General features: G+C 40.2%; 1 protein-coding gene across 3 annotated transcripts in view; it reads right to left on the bottom strand.

The window, feature by feature from the left end:
• Window positions 1–17,865: 17,865 nt before the first annotated feature.
• LOC114046833 (LIM/homeobox protein Lhx2) overlaps window positions 17,866–18,704 on the bottom strand; it is a 25,042-nt gene continuing 24,203 nt past the window's right edge. For all 3 annotated transcript variants that reach the window (XM_027867367.1, XM_027867369.1, XM_027867368.1), the window contains exon 5: window positions 17,866–18,576. In XM_027867367.1, coding sequence (XP_027723168.1) covers window positions 18,289–18,576 — 288 coding nt within the window. In that variant the 3' untranslated portion in view covers window positions 17,866–18,288. The remainder of the gene's footprint in view (window positions 18,577–18,704) is intronic.

Below are 18,704 nucleotides of genomic sequence, written 5' to 3'. Positions count from 1 at the left end.
TCAAATCTGGCTGTGTGACCCTGGGCAAGTCACTTAACCCCAATTGCCAAAAAAAAAAAAAAAAAAAAAGAATAAGTGTGTTGTCTCTAAAGCCAGGGCAAAAGGGACTGTCTAGGAGGGAGTGGTCAACTGTATGAGGTAAAAGACAATGAAGACTGAAAAAAGTTGCTGGATTTGGATATTACATTTTACACATGAGAAAAACAAGACCCAGAGAGAGGACAAAGTGATTTGCCCAAGGTTACACAGCTAGTTAATGGTCAGGCTAGTTATTCCAAGTCTAAAACCTACCTTAAGCAAAATATAAATCTCTTTCAAGAGATAAACTAAAATAAATGGGAAAAAAAACAAATAGCTGAATAAATAAATAAATGAGATCTCTCTACTGATGCCTAACATGTTGGGGCTGATAGAATTACTCAGAAGGAATATACCTATTGAGAATGCTATATCCACTGAGGGCTGCTCAATTCACTGACTCTGGTGTATCCACTATACATCCACTGGATTATTATCTGGTATGAATATCACTGCATTTGAACAAGCTGTCCTAAAACATATTCCCTCCAAATGTCAGAATCCTTATCTTCCTTCAAGATAGCCCAGGTTCCCCTTCATCTGTGAAGTTTTCCTTGATTCCCCAGTTGTTGATATGTTCTCCCTTCTTAATCTTCTTTATGCTGTTTTTATTTATGTACCTGTTGCACATCATCCCCCAAAGATCAAATTGTATTATCTAGCCCATGCCTCTCCATCTTCTCTACAAGAATAGTATGAAATACATAATGAAATGCTTCGATAACATTTATATCTAAGTATACTATGTCTGTAATGTTCCCCTGATTTATAGTTTAGGACCCCTATCAAGAAAAGAAATAAAGTTAGTCTGGCATAACCAGTTCTCATTGAAGTCATATAAGCTCTTTGTAATCATAGCTTTGTTGTGTTTTTCTCCCTTCAAGGGTCACTAACCATTTTTTTAAAAAAATGATCCATTCTAGAATTTTCCTAGAAATCAAAGTCCAACTTACTGGCCCATGACTTGCAGACTTTATTCTCTTCTGGTTTTTGAAATTAGGAGAGAAGTAAAATTTAAAAATGAGTAGGTTGACCTACTCACTGTAGTCAATTATCCCTATTCCATTGATCCCAAGTAGTAGTCTTAACCCTTTTTTGATCCTTGTTTCCTCAATATAACTTGGGGGGGGGAGTTTTTCTTGTTTTTAGCATTATAGTATCTTTGAGGTTTTTTGTTTTGTCTTATTTTAGCATTTTTATTCTCCAACATCAACTCATTCTAGGCTTTACTATTTTTACCAGAATATGTCTTGATCACATATTCAACCTGTTATCTTTAAAAATCTATCTTGGTTGATGAGTTCCTGGTATAGCCACGTAAGTCTCTTCAATTCCTTTTTCCCTTCTCCTTGGAATTATTTCTCTCTGTGTCTTCAGAATTTCATTCTTGACTTTCCTATCATCCTTCATGGGCAACTTCCTTTGAAGATTTTTAGTAAATGGAAGCCTACTAATTCTTTTCCTTGTCCCTCTGAGACCTGTTTTTCCGCCCAAAAAATCTAAGGTGCCAACAGACTATATCCAGGTTTCTTCTTCTCTATCATAAATTCTAGAAAGTATTATTTCTCCCTAAGGTTCCCACCTTTTCCACCCCAAAATCTCCCTGTTAGTAAAAATCAGATCCAGAATGGAATTTCCCCTTATTAGTTCTTCCACCTTTTGCAGAATAAAATATTAATGCAAGTCAATAAGTTGTTAGCTGCTTTGCTTTTTGCCAAGAGAGCATTCCAGAAGCTGTCTAGATAACTAAGTGTCCCATTGCTGCTATATCCCACTTCTGTCCCTAGCTTGTGATCTATTTCCAAAGTCCTCAACTCTTTCTTCTTTCTATTCAGGTAAGCTGCACTATAACTTGAAAACTTCTATTTCTCCATCCACTAATTTCATCCAAATGCTCTCCACCATACTATTTCTGAATTTCTTTACATGAACATTTATATATATATATATATATATACACCTTTCTCTCACTTATCTTATTTCTTCTGAATAGAGTATACCATACACTCATCCAGAATACAATTCTAGTCATTGTTTCTCTCCTGCCAAGTCTCAATGACACCAGTGAGATCAAATTTGCTTTTTTACATTAGGAAGGCTAGTCACTCTAGCTTATTGCTTAAGCTATGGTCACTTGTGTGTAGATATTTGCAGCCATTGGTTTTATTATGGTCTCCTGTAAATTTGTGAATATCTCTGCAGTTATTCTTCTTTCATGGTAGCTACTCATTATATTATCTAGCTTGGTGGATGTACATAAGTGATTTTGATTAGATTTTCAAGAAAGCAAGTAAATACATCCTCATCAGCCTTTGTAAGGTTTACTTCATCCCTGGCCCGGAGTCTGTCATCTCTATGTTTTAAATTAAGGTCTAGAAATCCTAATCCAGTTCTCAAACCCCACCTTCTTAGCCAGTTATTTATTTCTTAAATCATTTTCTTTCTTTTGCATCCTTTGTTATCAATGGATAGCACTGAGGAAAATAAAACCTGTGTCCCTGTGGTCTACAGTTTCTTGCCTAAGACTTCATAATCTTTGGCAATACTTTCGAATATCATTTGTGCCCACATGCATCACCTGAAATGGGTAGTCATCTGTTTCAACAAGTCTTGGGAGATCTCTGTTATGTCTTGAATATATGCCCTAGGAAGACAATAGACCTCTATTGCTGTTAGCAGGTTGACAGATAACTGCTTAGTTATCTCTTAGGGAATCACAAACCACCACTACTCTTCTCTTCTTCTGATTCTTACTAGATAATTTCTCACCTGATAGTTTCTGTGACTCTATTAGTCCCTTCAGGACAAATAAGTGCTTCCTCCGCAGAGCATCCATCTCATTCCACTTCAGGAAGAGCTCCAAATTTGCTTTTGTTTTTATTTATTTATTTATTTATTGTTTTTTGGTAAGGCGATCAGGGTTAAGTAACTTGCCCAGGGTCACACAGCTAGTAAGTGTCAAGTGTATGAGGATGGATTTGGACTCAGGTCCTTCTGACTCCAGGGCTGGAGCTCTATCCACTGCAACACCTAGCTGCCCCTGTTTTTGTTTTTAGCTACTAGAACACTGTGGTTCTTTTCCTTCCCTTTTTTTTTTCTGTGTAACATTATTGCACTATCCAATTTCCTGATAAAGGGTGAAATTTCCCCTCTAATATTTTGAATACTTTTTTCTCTATTAAAGCTCATTTCCATTTTATTTTAAGGAACATTTCATTGTCTCTCATAGACTGTAAAGAGGTATACCTTGGGTCAATGACCTCCAAGAAAGGGGAACCCACCAACCCTCTAGACTGCCCATTTCACTTTTGTACAGCTCCAATTGTTAGGAAGTCGTTCCTGACAGCTAACCCACTGGGGCCAAAGAGCTCCTCTGTGGGACAGCCCTTCAAATACTTGGAGACAACTAACATGTTCCCTCCAAGTCTTCTCTTCTTTTTGAGCACAGCCATCTAACTGGTTCTGAATTCATCTGATTATATCATCCAATCCATATCTCTCCATTTCTCCACAAAGACAGTATGAGAAACTTTACCAAAAAATTTGTTAAAACCTAGGTAAACTATATCCACAGCAATTTCTTCATCTACTAGTTTAGTAAACCTGTCTGAAAAAGGAATTTTTTCCTTTGTCTCAATAACTTTATAATCATACCTTATTTCTTTTCCTTTTATCACTGACCTATTTGCTCCACCATTTTTCAACTTGCATTTTCTTATTTACCTTGCCTTTCTATCTTCTCCTCCTTGAGTCCTTCTCTTTAGGTCCTTACTACTTAAATATTCTTCTGTTGCAGAAGCTGGAGGTAGAATCTAAACTTAAGCTGGTCATGTTGCTTCCTTCCTGTGATCCCTACGACTGGGGGAGGCTGAGAGTGATGGATAACTTTAGATCAGGAGTTCTAAGATGCAGTGGGGCTAAAGTTCACCAACTGTCTTCTCCAAGTTCAGTGTCAATATGAGCCCCCAGTAGTGGAGGTCCACCAGGTTGCCTAAAAAGGGTTGAACTAGCCCAAATGAGAAAAATGGAACATGTAAAATCTTCTGTAACAATCATCTTGGAATTAGGTTTATGAGGCTACTTATTTCTTTCAAGAGTAGGAGAGACAGTAGGAGAGATAGTAAGAGAGACTGAATCTCAAAAAAAAAAAGGAACCTACAGACATCTCTCCTTCAAATTTTCCCCAATTTGTCCCAAATTTCTATTCCCCAAATTCAATCTCTGACCTTTTTCACAAGTCTAAAGACCTGCAAATCACCTTTACAACTTCCTTCTCTCCTGCGAGCTCAAGTTTTTTTCTGTTCTCCTACTCTTTCTCTCACTACCTATTCCCACAGAAGTAGAAAGTTGACCTGTGGGCAGGTCATCATTGGTAATATATAACAGCCTCCTTATACCTGCCTATGAAGTAAAATTCAAATTCCTTAGTCTGGAATTCAATGCTCTCCACAGACTGGCATTACAGTAACTTACCATTTTTATTTCACATTACTTCCCTTTGTGTACCCTACATTCCAATCACATTAGTTTTATATCTTTCCTCTAATCAGAGGATGGTATGCACTGCCCTCTCCATACCATTACATGTCTTTCCTTATTCCTTACCATTTTTGCCTGTTGAACCTACCATCCATTAAACCTACCATTCTACCACCTCAAATGCCATGGAAAGGTTTCCATGAAGATTTCCCTCAACCCCTTGGTTGATAATAAACTCCCACCATCAAATTCATGTAGCATCTTTTATAAAACTCTCTCATGAACTTATCATTCTAATATTGAGAATTATCATCTATGTTGGGGTTTTATCCCCTACTAGGTTGAAAGTTTCATGAGATCAGAAACTATGCCTTATCAAAACTGTGTATCTTTCTGAGACCCTAACACACTGCTCTCTGTATACAGTCAGTATTTAATAAATGTTAGTGACATACATGAATTATAAATTATTGATCCTTGTCCTGTCTATCTCACAGGGCTGTAGTGAAGAAAGTACTTTGCAAATTGTATAATACTGATGACTGTGGTGGTTGATGTCTGTAATTTCCACTACTGGAGAGGCTGAGGCTGGTGGGTCACTTGAGCCAGGGAGTTCTGAGCTACAGTGGGCTAAAGTCAGTCGAATATCCAAACTAAGTCCAACACTAAAGCTTCAAGTTTCTGGGAGTAGAAGGCTACCAAGCTGCCTATGGCAGGGTGAACTGGGCCAGGTCAGAAAAACAAAGAAATTAAAAGCTTCTGTGATGATCAAGGTTATGTATGGTCAGGCCCATAAGTGGCTGCTGCTTTTCCAGCCTGGGCAAGATAGGAAAACCTCATTTTAAAAAAAAATTGTATGGTACTGTAGAAATGGGAGCTACTATTTTAATCAATAATATAGCAAGAATTTTGTTTTCTCTAAGTTTGTTTATTCATACTACCTACCTTACAAAGATATGATGAGGAAAAGTATTTTGTAAAACTTGAAACACTACAGAAATGGCAAAGATAAAAATCCATTTTATTTTGGTAAGGTGAGAGACCTCAGGTTCTTGCTTGCTAATTGGGAAACAATGTCCTAGTCCTAGGGGTGGGGAACCTTCAGCCTCAAGGCCATCTGTGACCTTCTAGGTCCTTGGGTGCGGCCTTTTGACTGAGTCCCAAGTTTTACAGAACAAATTCTTTTATTAAGGGGATTTGTTCTGTGAAGTTTGAATTCAGTCAAAGGACCGAACTTGAGGACTAGAGGGCCACATGTGGCCTCAAGGCTGAAGGTTCCCCACCCCTGGTCATAGAGCTGGGAGGGACCTCAAAACATAGAGCGAGCAGAAGAATGTTAGAATATAGGATGTAGGGTTTAGAGCTGGAAGGAATCTTAGAGACCATTTCATCCAGCTCCTTCATTTTACAATGAGGAAACTGAGGATCGTGGGGTGAAGAGACTTGCCCAGGTTCACACAGCCAGTAAATGGCAGTTAGGATTGGAAAATGGGAGTCCTGATTCCAAATCCAGTATCTTTCTGTGTACCTGGCTCTTCTTTAACACACTCATTAAAAAAAAAATAAATGAACAAACAAACAAAACAGAGGCTATTGGAGCTGGATACTTAGAATCTCCTAAGTTTTACAAATGAGAAAACTAAGGCTAAGAGTGGGGGAATCATTTGCTCAAGGTCACATGGGATATTAATAGCATTGCCACAGTGTTAGAACCTAGAGTTTATAACTCCCAGAGCTCATGACACGACACTATTAGTACTTCTCAGGGTATCTGTGCCCATTAGCTCTATTGCTAGAGGGTTGTTGGGGTGAGAGACCTTATTATTTTCTGGTGGGAAGTGACCCCTGCAGTCTGGAAACAGACCACTACCACAAGGTGACAAGGATAGAAGTACAAGGTCTGGGTTACTACTTACCAATCACCTCCTCCCTCTCCGAACTCCCTCCCCTCATTGGTTCCCTCTGTCTTCCTCCAGGGCCATATCCTGCCCAAGCAGAGATACTACCCTGCCCTGCCTGGCCTCACTTTACCTTCTCTTACCTGGCCAGGTCCTAGGGGAAATAGAGAGCTGGGCAAACAGATAAGAAGGACAGAGATGAGGATTGCCCATCTTGGAACAGGAAGAGGCAAGGGTTGTCCAAGAAATATTCAAGCAGAGAATGAATGATCATTTGTCACGGATTTTGCAGGGAGGCTTTATGCTTCAGGCAGGGCTTTTGGATTGGATAGTTTTCCTCATTCTAGCATTTGATTTTGTTCTAAAGTCTCTTCCAGTTCTAATATTCTAGATTGCACCCAACATTTTATGAGCTATTTTTTCCTCTTTAGTACTGTACTTCATCCTTTATGTTCTAACATTCTGATCTCTGCACATCTCTCTCTCTCTCTCTCCCTTTTTCTCAACTCTGGAAGGAAAAATCCCTTTTTATACCACTCCCCATCTCTAACACACTATTACAAGCTTCTAGCCATGTTCCTTTGTTGAGAGTATGGGGAAGGGGAGGGGGCACCCCCAGGCTGTGTTCCAAGAACCAGACTCATCTGTGTCGCAGCGCTGACAGACAGAGATAGAGATCAGGCTTTGTCCAGGCCTGAGCAAGGGGTATAACTTGACTGTCTCTGTGCATCTGTGTCTATATCTTTGCCCATGTGAATACTTCTGTATGTGTACGTGTTTGTGTCAGTGCAGGTATCTCTGAGCATGTCTTTGTGCACATATTTCTCCATCTCGGTGTGTATGCAGCTGAACCTCTGAGAATGTATATTGTATATATTTCTCTGTATATATTTATGTGTCTTTAAATGTGTCTCTGGAGTGTGTCAGGACATACATGTGTGTCCTTCTGTGTGTATCACTATATGTATGCCTATGTAAGCATTCCTTGGAGAGTGCTGTTGTTGGATGGCCATGTCTCCATGTCTGTGTCATATCATGAGAGTTAGTGATCTCACTGATGAAGGTTCTCTCTCCAGCAGTAAAAAAGCACTACCTCCAGCACAATTTTTTATCCACAGTCTCCCCTAAATGCTCCATATAGGGTCTACCCAATATGATAGGATTTGCCAGGGCAGCACTCAAGCTATCCATCCCTTGCTCTTGATACATGACTATTTCACCTCTTTTGTAATTCTACTTTTTTCTTGATGGCATCATTTCTGGCAGTTCTTGTGGGCAGGTCATCATTGGTAATATATAACAGCCTCCTTATACCTGCCATCTGTTTTTCCATTACTCTTTGAGGTGGCCACAATTTGGGTTCTTTGAATGTTATGGTGTTCCATTATTCTTGCCATATAACACTACTAAAAAAACATTGATGTTTTTAAAAAGACAGGTTTGGGAGAGTGGTAGTTAGAGAACAGATTGGGGTCATAGAATTAGATTGTAATGTCTTGAGGGCGGAGAATGTCTTTTGTTTCTTTTTGTATTCCCAGTGTTTAGCTCAGTGTCTGGCATATAGTAGGTGTTTAATAAATGTTTATTGATTGATCTGCTAATTGATAGAAAGCATTGTCCAGTTTCCCAAAAGCAATCCAGCTCATTCTATTCTTCCTGTTTAATTCTGGTTCTCACTCATTACTGGGTTCATTTCTTTGCCAGGACCTGTTCAAGAAAAACTGAAGATACAACTCACGAGATTATCCCTTCAATTACATATCATAATCTGGACTATATGCACTCTCTAGATGCTTTGTTTTTATTTCCCCTGTATGGATCACTAAGCTAATCTCCATTGAATAATTGAGGATCTTATTGAGGAGGTCATCTGAAAATAGGAGCAGCTGTAGGACCTTATCATACAGAGGAAAACCCTCTTCCATTTGGACTCTGAGAAAGTCATCCGTCATGACACTGTCAAATGCCTTTGGCAAGCATATGCCTTGTTTGGTATTAATAATCACAGAATGGTTGAGCAAAGTTATCTCTGTGGTTACATCTATCAAGGAATCTTGTATGATTTCACCATATGCGTGGGAGAAGCCATGTTGGAAGAGGCCTTTAAGGCTACATTTTGCTCTGCAAAGGCAATTTTTTAAAAAATCAACAAACAATAAACAGTAGGATCTTGTATTCACTATACCTTTTAATCATACTACATGCAACAACACTGACTTCCTTGCCATTCCTTGAACATAACGCTCCATCTCCTGACTCCATGAACTTTCCCCAGCTGTCCCCAATGCCTGGAGCTCTTTCCTTCCTCATCTCTGCTTCCTGGCTTAGTGCCTTCCCTCTGAAATAATCTCCAATTTATTCTGTGTTTAATTTGTTTGCACATAGTTGTTTACATGCTGGTTCCCCCATTAGACTTTGAGCTCCTTGAGGGCAGGGACTGTCTTTTGCTTTTCTTTGTATAACTAGCATTTAGCACAGTGACTGGCACAAAGTAGGCACTTAATCAATGTTTGTTGGCTTAACCTGAATCATGTAACTATGAGGATATGATCTGGGTGACAAAATAATCTGCCAAAGCCTTATATCTTCTCCTATATTCAATAAGAACAGTCTCCACATGTGTAAATACTATTCTCATAAGGATATTATAGATATGAGAAAGTCAGCATGCAAGTTGGTAGTTGCTGAAGTCTTGTCACCTTTTAGGAGTAATATTAACAGTCATAATTTTGTCTATTCTTTTGGTATTTTTCTATTTCGTATATCTTGAAAATCAATTATTGAGCACCTTATTAAAAATTAAGAGCTAAAAGGAAGCTCAGAGACTATCTGGTCATTTTACAGAGAAGGAAAATGAAATCCATGGAGGACAAATGACTTGTGCATGGTCACAAAAGTGGTAAATATCAGAAGTGATATTTGAACCCAGGTTCTCTGGCTCCAGAGTCAGCACACTTTCTTCTACAGAGTGTAGCTTAGATTTCTTCTAGGTATTTTTGGAAAGTCCAGCCACTCTTACCAGCTTCATCTTTTAGATGTCTGTATGTGGCACAGATAGTATTAAGGTTCATCTCCTTTTTATGTCACCTCTTAGAATCTTTTACATCCTCCCAGGCTCAACTCAGGCACCAACTCCTATATGAAATCTTTCTTGATTTTGCTAGGTGTTAATGGTCTCTCCCTGTTCAAATTATCTTATATTTACTTATCTATTTATATATCATATGCTGCAATAGAATAAAAGATCTTTAAGGGCAAGAACTCTCTGGTGTTTTTATCCTTGTACTCCCAACATAGTGCCTTGCATAAAAATGTTTGTGGAATTGAATTGAATAGAGTCCAAATGTAATGGTTCTTCTATTACTGGCCATGACCACAGATCACTAGAGAAACACTGGCAGATCTGTGCCATTTTATGTCTATTTGTTGTCTTCTTTCCAGTTTCATCTGTAAATGCATTTAAGATGATTTGACCTAGCTGAATCTCTCATTAAGCTTTCTGCAGGTTAATTTTCTTCTTCAATACCTTTCAATGTTTTGTGAGGTGATATTGCTCATAATCTTTTGTTATCATCCTCTATATGGTCATACCAGTGGCCTTATACTCTAAATAGATGTTTCCCCTAGCTGCCAGGTCTATTCTCTTGGTAAAGATATCAAGCATTTGCTAGGTTGAATCATTTGGGAACTCTTTTGTTCTCCTCAGTATGATGATAACTTTGCATCCATTAAACTTCCATAATAAATAATAATCACAACTAATGTCTTTACTTTTGTCGGCTTAATATTCTTCAAAGTCAGTGGCTCATTTAAATAGATTGATTTGCATGAAGTGTGCTTTCTCATCTTTATCCTTTCTTCAAATTTGGTACAAAGTTTGACTTTTGGTCTAACTGGTCAATGGTCTGACTGTACATAAACAATTTATTCTGGAATGACTCCAAAGCAAGAAGAATCTCAATTTCTTCATCTGTTAAATAAAAATAATAATATCTGTCCCAAAGATGACAAAATATGAGACAGTCAACATTGGAGGTATTGTAAGCAGACAGGAGTTAGAGGGGCTGTGAAATATTCCAACCATTCTGGAAAGTAATTCGTAATCATGCTAAGAGAGTGACTACAATGTCCCTATTCTTAGACCCAGAGATTCAGTTGCTAAGTATATATCTTAAAGAGGTCAAAAGTAAAAAGAAAAGTCCCATATATACCAAAAATTTTACACCAACACTTTTCATAATATCAAGGAACTGGAAATGAAATAGATGCCCATAAACTGGGGAATGCCTAAACAACTTGTGGGAGCATGCAGATTGAAGCATATTTTTCCTTTATTTTTCTAGCTTTTTCCTCCTCAGAACATGGCTAACTTGGAAATACATTTTGCATGATTTTTGTATGTATAATGGAAATTATATTTTTCCCTTTCTCAATGACTGGGGGAGGGGATAGAGGGAGGAAGACAATTTGGAACTGAAAATAAAAATAAAATAAATTGTGGTGAGAAATCTAATGGAATATTTAACCACAAAAATTTATTAATTTAAGGAATACAGAAAAACAGGAGACTTATAATCACTGATGCAAAGTGAAGTAAACAGAACCAAAAAAAACAATATACACAATGACTTACAACAATGTGAATTGAGAGAACACCAAAAAAAGAAAACAAAAAAACTGAATGCTGTATGATCATGGTGGCCATGCTTGGCCCCAAAGAAGATATGGGAATGCTTCTCTGCCTCTTCTTTGCAAAGGATTCTGAATGTAGAACATAGCATATAAGGTCTGACTTGATTGATATGTTGGTTAGTTTTTCTGAACTGCTTTTTCCCCCTTCTCTCTTTTTTATTCCTTATTATATGGGATGGCTCTCTGGGTAAGGAAAAGAGAGAGAGAGAAATTGAGAAGTGAAAGTAATATCTCTGAGTGTCTCTGCATGCCTATGTCTTTATGTATATATTAGTCCGTGTATATAGAAATAATTCATGTGCCGGTGTATGTGTCTGGGTGTAGATGCATGTGGTATATTCATTCCACAATATTCATTCAACAAATGCTTATGGAGAGCTTACTTTCTGCTCAGTTAAACTTAAGATCTTAGTAGGTGCTGAATAGCAATATGTTGAGGTGAAATGTCACAGGATCAGGACACTGCGAACTATAATTTCAGTAGCTGTGTGGAAGGGTCAAATGATTAGTATAGAGGGTAGGGGCAGCAAAGGGGTGGGGGGATGCTATGAAAAGTGTGCTGGTTCTGTGCATGGTTTTATGGTTGTTTGTCTTTATCTGTTCTCTGTTTGCAAAATATCCCCCATTGAGCATTTCCTCTCTACCTCCACTCCCCTCACCCTAGACTTCCCACCCGTACTTTTGTAGGAGAGAAAGCACTAACCCTAGAAGTATAAGACTTGGATTCAAATCTCAAGTCTGATACTTAATAGCTAGATGACTTTGTCATCTTCCTTTCTCTAAACTTTAGTTTCCTCCTCTGTAAAACAGAACCTTCCTTAATTTAACAGAGTTATTGCAAAATATTTTCCAAACAACCTGGTGAGGTAACTAGTATGACTGTTATTATTTCTACTTTACAGATGAGGAAACTGAGGCTCAGGAAGTTTAAATAATTGCCTGTGGTCACAAATAGATTAAGTTTCAGAGTCAGACCTGGAATGTGAGTTGTTCTCATTAAGTTAACAACCTAAGAACTAGTTTCTCTCCCTCTAGTCTCTCCTCTTCAGTTCATCCTTCATGGAGTTTCCAAATAATCTTCCTAATATATAGGTCACCCCCAAAGAATGATGGCCTCCCCAATCCCAAAGTCCCTCACTTGAGACCTGAAATCATGCCTTCACAAACTTCTAAATCCCCATAAAGAAAGTCAAGGTTAGTTCATGGACCAGTTCTCTGCCCGCTGCTCTCTAAGCCACCCAAGGAGGGGAGCCAAAAGGTCATTGGAGTCCCAGAAGATAGGTGGTCCTGTAATACCCTGACTCTCCACCTTGCCCCCCCCCCCAAAAAGAACATTCCTAGGACAATAACCAACCAGAGGACCCAGAGGGGAGTGGGTATGCAGGGAGGAGGAGGGCAGGAATGGGGGACCTGAAAAGTGTCCTGAAGCTGGAAGAGGGAGCAGAGGGATGGTAGAAAGGGAGAATTGAAAAAATGGGTGTGATGAAAAATGTGGTGATGAAGGGAAGAGAGAAGCTGGGATTCACAAAAGGAAGATTGGAGGAGGTGGCAGAGTGGAGAAGCAAAGAATGAGAAAGGAAAAGTGGGGAGGGTTTGGAACAAAGGAGAGAGCCTTCAGAGAGGCTTAGAGAGCCAAGTCCTCTCGTTCAAAGTCCAGGGCTCCTTCCACTATGCCAGCCTCCTTCTCACTATCCCAACCAGGCTGTCTTTGGAACATCTGGAAGAGCATTGCAGCTCTCTGTAAGAGGAATATGTCCTCTCAGTGGGGCAGAGCCGGGATCTGAGAATGATTGAGCCAGGATCCGAGAATATTCATATGCAAGGCTTCATGGGGTAGCTGGAGCAGGAACAGGTATAGGAGCAGCTGGTATAGGAGCTCTGACAGTGGAACAAGCAGACCTGGGGGCGAGCCCCCGCTGTGCTATTTACACCTGCATGATCTTCAGCAGGTTATTTCACCTCTCTGGGACTCAATTCCCTCACCTGTAAATTGAAAAGATTGGGCTAGGTGACCTCTAATATCCCTCAAGCATCTAGCTCTCAGTCTATGATTCTCTCATCTCTCTCAACTCGTTTCTTCCTATGGAAAAGCTCTATGTGAATATGAGCTAGTATTAATATTCTAGAATCCCGGGCTGGCCAGATGAGCTACAGGGAAGAAGGTGGGAATTGTAGTCCCGAAGGTTGGGTCATTGGGGGAAGGGGAGATCTCTAAACTCCAATCTGGCGCTTATCCTAGGGACCCCCACTCAGCAGGTGATTTTGTCTTTTTACAATTACCTGGAAGCCAAGCAGCAGAAAAAGTGAAAGGATTCTCTTATCGAATTTGTGGCAGAAACTTGAAGTTGCCTGTGGGATTGAAACTCCCCACACCTATGCTTACACTTTGCCTAGCTGCACGCTGTAGTGGAGTAAAGGTAAGTCTGTCCCTAGACTCTGCTCCCCCTTTTCTGCTATATACAGCCTATGTCCTTGAGCTAGTCACTTTCCTTTTTCGAGAAGGAAAGCCTCAGTTTCGTGTGTGTATGTGTGTGCAACCACACATATACATATATTTGAAAGAGGGAATTTAGACTAAGTGTTCTCTAAGGCCTGGTCTACTTCAAAATCCCTATAATTTATAGGATTCTATGACCTCTACTCATTCCTTCACACACATCCCAGGTCAGTAGCCCAAGGCTTCTATAATTACAAAGGACTAAGGTGAGATGGAAGGAGAGGGAGATTCTTTAGAAAAAAGGAAAGAAAGAAAAAAGAATACTACAGGCCTTCTGGTGCTACCCAGGCGGCTTGCATGACTAAGGAGGAAAAAGATTACTTAATTGTAGGCCTGTGCTTCGCCCCTTATTGGCTCCCTGAGGGGAAACACTTCCTCTCCCCTCCCCCTGAGCTACAGCCCCCAGGCCCCCAGCCCTGGGTGTGCATTTACATAAACTGAACTTCTTCCAATTTCAATCGGACATCTATCTCACTAACCGTTTATTCAAGAAGAAGAATTTGGCTGGACCAAAGTTCTCCTAAGAGGCCTCTTATTGGAGTGACCGTGACCCCATGGTGCCCTCCTAGACAAGCCGTTGGAGACCAAACCCCAACTGGGACAACCCAGCTGAAAAAGCGTCCAAGATGATGCAGAGCTGTATGGCTGCTGCAGAGGGCCGGACAGTGTGGAATGGCCTGCTGGTCCCAAAAGGTCGCCTGCCAGGTGATGAACTGTTTGGCCAATGCAGCTTCCTCAGACTGTCTACTTGGGAGCGGAGGAGATTCGATCAGCATCTGTATGGGTTGTGTTCTCCCCAACGAAATTAGGGGTCCTAGAAGTGCATAAAGAAGAAGGGGCAGTGCCCCCAACCTCTTGGCTTAGGTGGAAGAAAGGGTTAGGAGCAGGGAGAAATGATAGTACGAATTGACCTACACTTTGGTGTAGTGCAAAGCACCCTAAATTTGTAGCCCAAAGACCTGGGTTCCTAGTTCTGACTACCAAGTAAACTTTTGTATGACTTTAGGCAAACCGCTCCTCCTTGATGGGCCTCAGTTTCCTCATCTATAAAATAAAAAGAAAAAATTTGCACTACCTCCTCCAAAGGCTAGTTGTGAGGCAAACAATAAAAACACTGTAGAAATGTGAGTTATTATCAATAAAATTGACAATATTTTTAAAATAAGCCTCAGTTTCCCCATCTGTAAAATGGAAATAATCAACTGCACTTCACACAAGGTTGTATCGAGGACATTGCTACACAAGAAGTAAAACATTATAGAAAGATGTTATTATTAGAGAAATTTGAGCCTCAGTTTCTTCACTTGTAATATGGAACTAATAATCCTTGCCCTGTGTAGCCATTAAAATCCCATTTCTAGAAAATGGGAGTTGACGTTATTACAGCCCTCTTGGGAGTAGTGAGACCGGAGAGGGTCGAGGTTGAGTTGACTCTCCTCTCTCCTTTCCCCAAGGGTTCCGAGCTGTCTCCAACCCTTACCCCAGGGGACAAGGACAAGGGGACAAGTAGGAAAAGAGGAGTAGCTTATTGGGCAGGAAAGCTGATTGAAAAATCCCTGAAATCGGTTACCATGTCCAGGGTTTGCAGCTGTTAGGAAAGACTATGTTTCCATGGACTCAATCGTTCTTCCTGCGCCGGCTTAACCCGGCAGAACTCTCCAGAATGAAGGGTTGGGGGGTTTAAAGAGGTAGAAAGGCAACCAGACTCGTTTCAGCTGTTTCCTCTTTGAGTACATCTGGTCCGGAGAAGATTAGCCCTCCCATCTCAGTCACCGTCCTCAGTCCTCCGAATTTCTGCGCCATCGAATTCACAATGCGATGGGCTGAAAGCCTTTTTTCTTTCTCTTTGGTATGTAGCTGAGGAGGTAGAGGGATGCGGAGGATCACTGATATCCACCTGGGCAGGTGTTAGCATTTCCTATGAGAGTTATTTCACCTGCCTGCACAGCTGGGATCCCTTTAACCAGATACACGGATTCCGACCACTTTTTGTTTTTAAAGGATAGATGTACGCTACCCATATATTTTAAAGTTGGAAGGGACTTCAGAAATCATCTAATGCAATCCTTTCTTTTTACAGATGAGGAAATTAAGGCTTCTGAAAAAAAAAAGCTAAGTCACTTTTCCAAGATCACACAGGTAACAAGTAGCAGAGCTCTGTTTCAAATATTCAACACATATTTTGAAAATAGGACAAACTCATGAAGGAAAAAAGAAAATTAATTCTCTAATAATAACATTAATAACACATTTATACAGTACCTAAGTGCTTTCACATACATTATCTCCTTTGACCTAAAGAGTATAGCCAAAGGAATATGCAATCTATCACACACTTATTAAGCACCTAAAGGGTAGTGGAGTGCATTGAATAAGAGTGCTGCATCCAAAGAAGATTGGGGTTCAAATCCAACCTCTGACATCGATTACCTGTATGACTATGGGTAAGTCATTCAAACTCTTTGAGCCTCAGGCATTTCTCTTAGGACTCTAACTTGGAGAAAGGGTTTCCACCTGCCTGGAGGGATATGGAAGGAGTGATTCTCACAAGATTGAAATCACAGGTCCTTGATATATTGGAGTGCCCTATTATGCATAGTAAGTGCTTAATAATAAATGTTTGTTGAATCCCCAGGGCTATATTGTAATTCATAGCAGCAAGAGCAGCTGACTGATGCCTCAGATGGAAAGAGATCAGGACCTGAAGTTAAGAAAGCCAGAGATTTGAATCCTGACCTTGGCACTCAGTAGTTGTGTGACCCTGGCTGTTGTCACTTCTATTCTCTGAATCTCAATTTCCTCATCTCTAAACTAAAGATAATATGCATCACCAACCTTACAGGATTGTGAGCAAAGTGATCTGTACACCTTAAAGCATGATAAGGATAGGGACTAGACTTGTTGTTTAACTAGCATACAGAACTTCTTAGTGAGCAAACTCCTTCTAGCCATGAAGGTTGGCACCTCCTCCATAATTTAGTCTTAGACAGTTGCCTAGAGCACTAGGAGGTTAAGTAACTTGCCCAGAGTCACACACATCAAAAGGTGGAACTGGAACCCAGATCTTCCTGTCTTCAGGGTTAGCTGCCTAGCCACTAGGCAAAACTGCCCCACGTGAATGCTATAGAAATGTTAATTATTATTACTGGCATCTCATTCCATTTGATATTTTCCACCCTACTAAATTTGGCTCTCCCCATCTCTTACTTCTCCCTACCAAGCTGGTCTCCTGTCTGCTTCTCATTTTTCAAGAGAGTGGCTAGGTTGTGTTACATCTTATAGGAATACGTGCTTTATCTTCCTTTTCCTGCCACAACTACCCCCCCCCCAATCTAAAATTACCTGGACCTCCCAGTGACTGTTTTTTCCCTTCTGTTGAATGTTTAGCAGACATCTCCTTGAAAATTTTTGAACCTAAAACACTTCAAAGAGTCATAGAATGTTGTTACAACTGGAAGGGACCTTAGAATGTAGAATGTTAGAACAGAAAATGTTAGGACTAAAATGATCCCAAGAACACAGAATGTTAGAAACAAAATGTCAGAACTGAGAAGGACTGTACAATAGAATGTCAGAGCTAGCAAAGAGACCTGAGGACACAGAAATTAAAAATTGTGAAGGACCTTGGAGATCATGTGTTCAACCCCTTTATTTTTGCAGAGAATGGAAGTAACTTTCCAAAGGTCCCAGTGCCTGTTAGTAGCAGAGTGGAGGAATTAGAATTCAGACCTCCTTGACTCCTGTCTTATTTCTCTTTACACTTCGTATTTCCTCTCTGGATGTTTTCATTCTGGGGCAGTGAAAATACCTTGTCCTCTTTCAAGCAGGATCTCCAGCAGGCAGAGAATCTTCCTATCTCTACATGTATCCCAGACATCTTAGGAGTCAGGGAGAAAAGAGACTGGGAAATACAACCCCCAGAGCCCCTGGAGGGAATGGCTGCAGGCCATCTGTCTGACTTTCCAGTTTAGCTAGAGGTATTAGTCCCAGGAAATCTTTGCTAGACTGAACTGCAGCCAGTTACCCAGTAGTTTCGATAAGTGGTTTTATTACTGGTTAGATTTTACAAATTCTGATATTCGAACAGACGTCCACCTTAAAATTCTAAAACAACAACAGAACCAATGAAGGGGTGTGGTGTGTGTGTGTGTGTGTGTGTGTGTCTGTGTGTGTGTCTGTGTGTGTGTCTGTGTCTATGTTTTTTGTTTGCTTGTTTGTAGAACTATTCAAAGTAACAAACTTTTTTTTTAAACATTTTTGCTCTGGTCATAAATATACAGAGAGAAAAGGAGGCAAGAGAGAAAATGGACATGGGAAATCCAGTATGTAGATAAAACAGTATATAAGGCACGTGGCAGTCTTTGAAATACAAGAAGCTCTAGCCAACTTAAATTAATTCTTGTTTTCCTTGCTCAGTCAGTCCACAAAACTGTACAGTTACACAAATGTTGTGTTGCGGATAGATCTTCCAAGTTAATTTTCAGTCCACACTCTGTAGTTACCAGAACACTCATTTTCCCCCTCTGTTTCCAGGCGAGATCCTAAAATGTGGTTAGTTAGTTGCTCAAAGCCTCTATTTAAAATACACTTGGAATTCAACTAAAGGATAATTTCTTTTTTAAAGAAATTATTGGGAAAGCGTCATCAGAAAAGGTTTGTAAGAGTTGTCTGTGTAGGACTCCTGGACTCATGGCCCTCCAGGCTCCCAGGCACGGAAGTTAAGACAGATGTCACAGTTGGCATTGTGGGATTAGTCAAGTCCGTGAGGGTGGTGGGGGTGCTGGAGGGGCTCATGGATGCGTTGGAAATCTCTGAGGCTGGGCCCGATGGGGTCCCCGTCTGTAGGGTGGAGTCTGAGGTCTTGTCCACCCCTGTGTTCTCCTGGCGTAGAAGGTTCCGCCTGAATTTAGCTCTGGCATTCTGAAACCAGACCTGAAACAATTAGACAGAACAGCCAGAGTTTACAAGCCAGCAATGGAGAAAGAAAGAAAGAAAGAAAGAAAGAAAGAAAGAAAGGAAGGAAGGAAGGAAGGAAGGAAGGAAGGAAGGAAGGAAGGAAG

Source organism: Vombatus ursinus, unplaced genomic scaffold (genome assembly GCF_900497805.2).
Source record: "Vombatus ursinus unplaced genomic scaffold, bare-nosed wombat genome assembly UNPS02014786.1, whole genome shotgun sequence".
NCBI classification, from domain to species: Eukaryota; Metazoa; Chordata; class Mammalia; order Diprotodontia; family Vombatidae; genus Vombatus; species Vombatus ursinus.
This window is presented reverse-complemented; position numbering and strand designations above follow the sequence as displayed.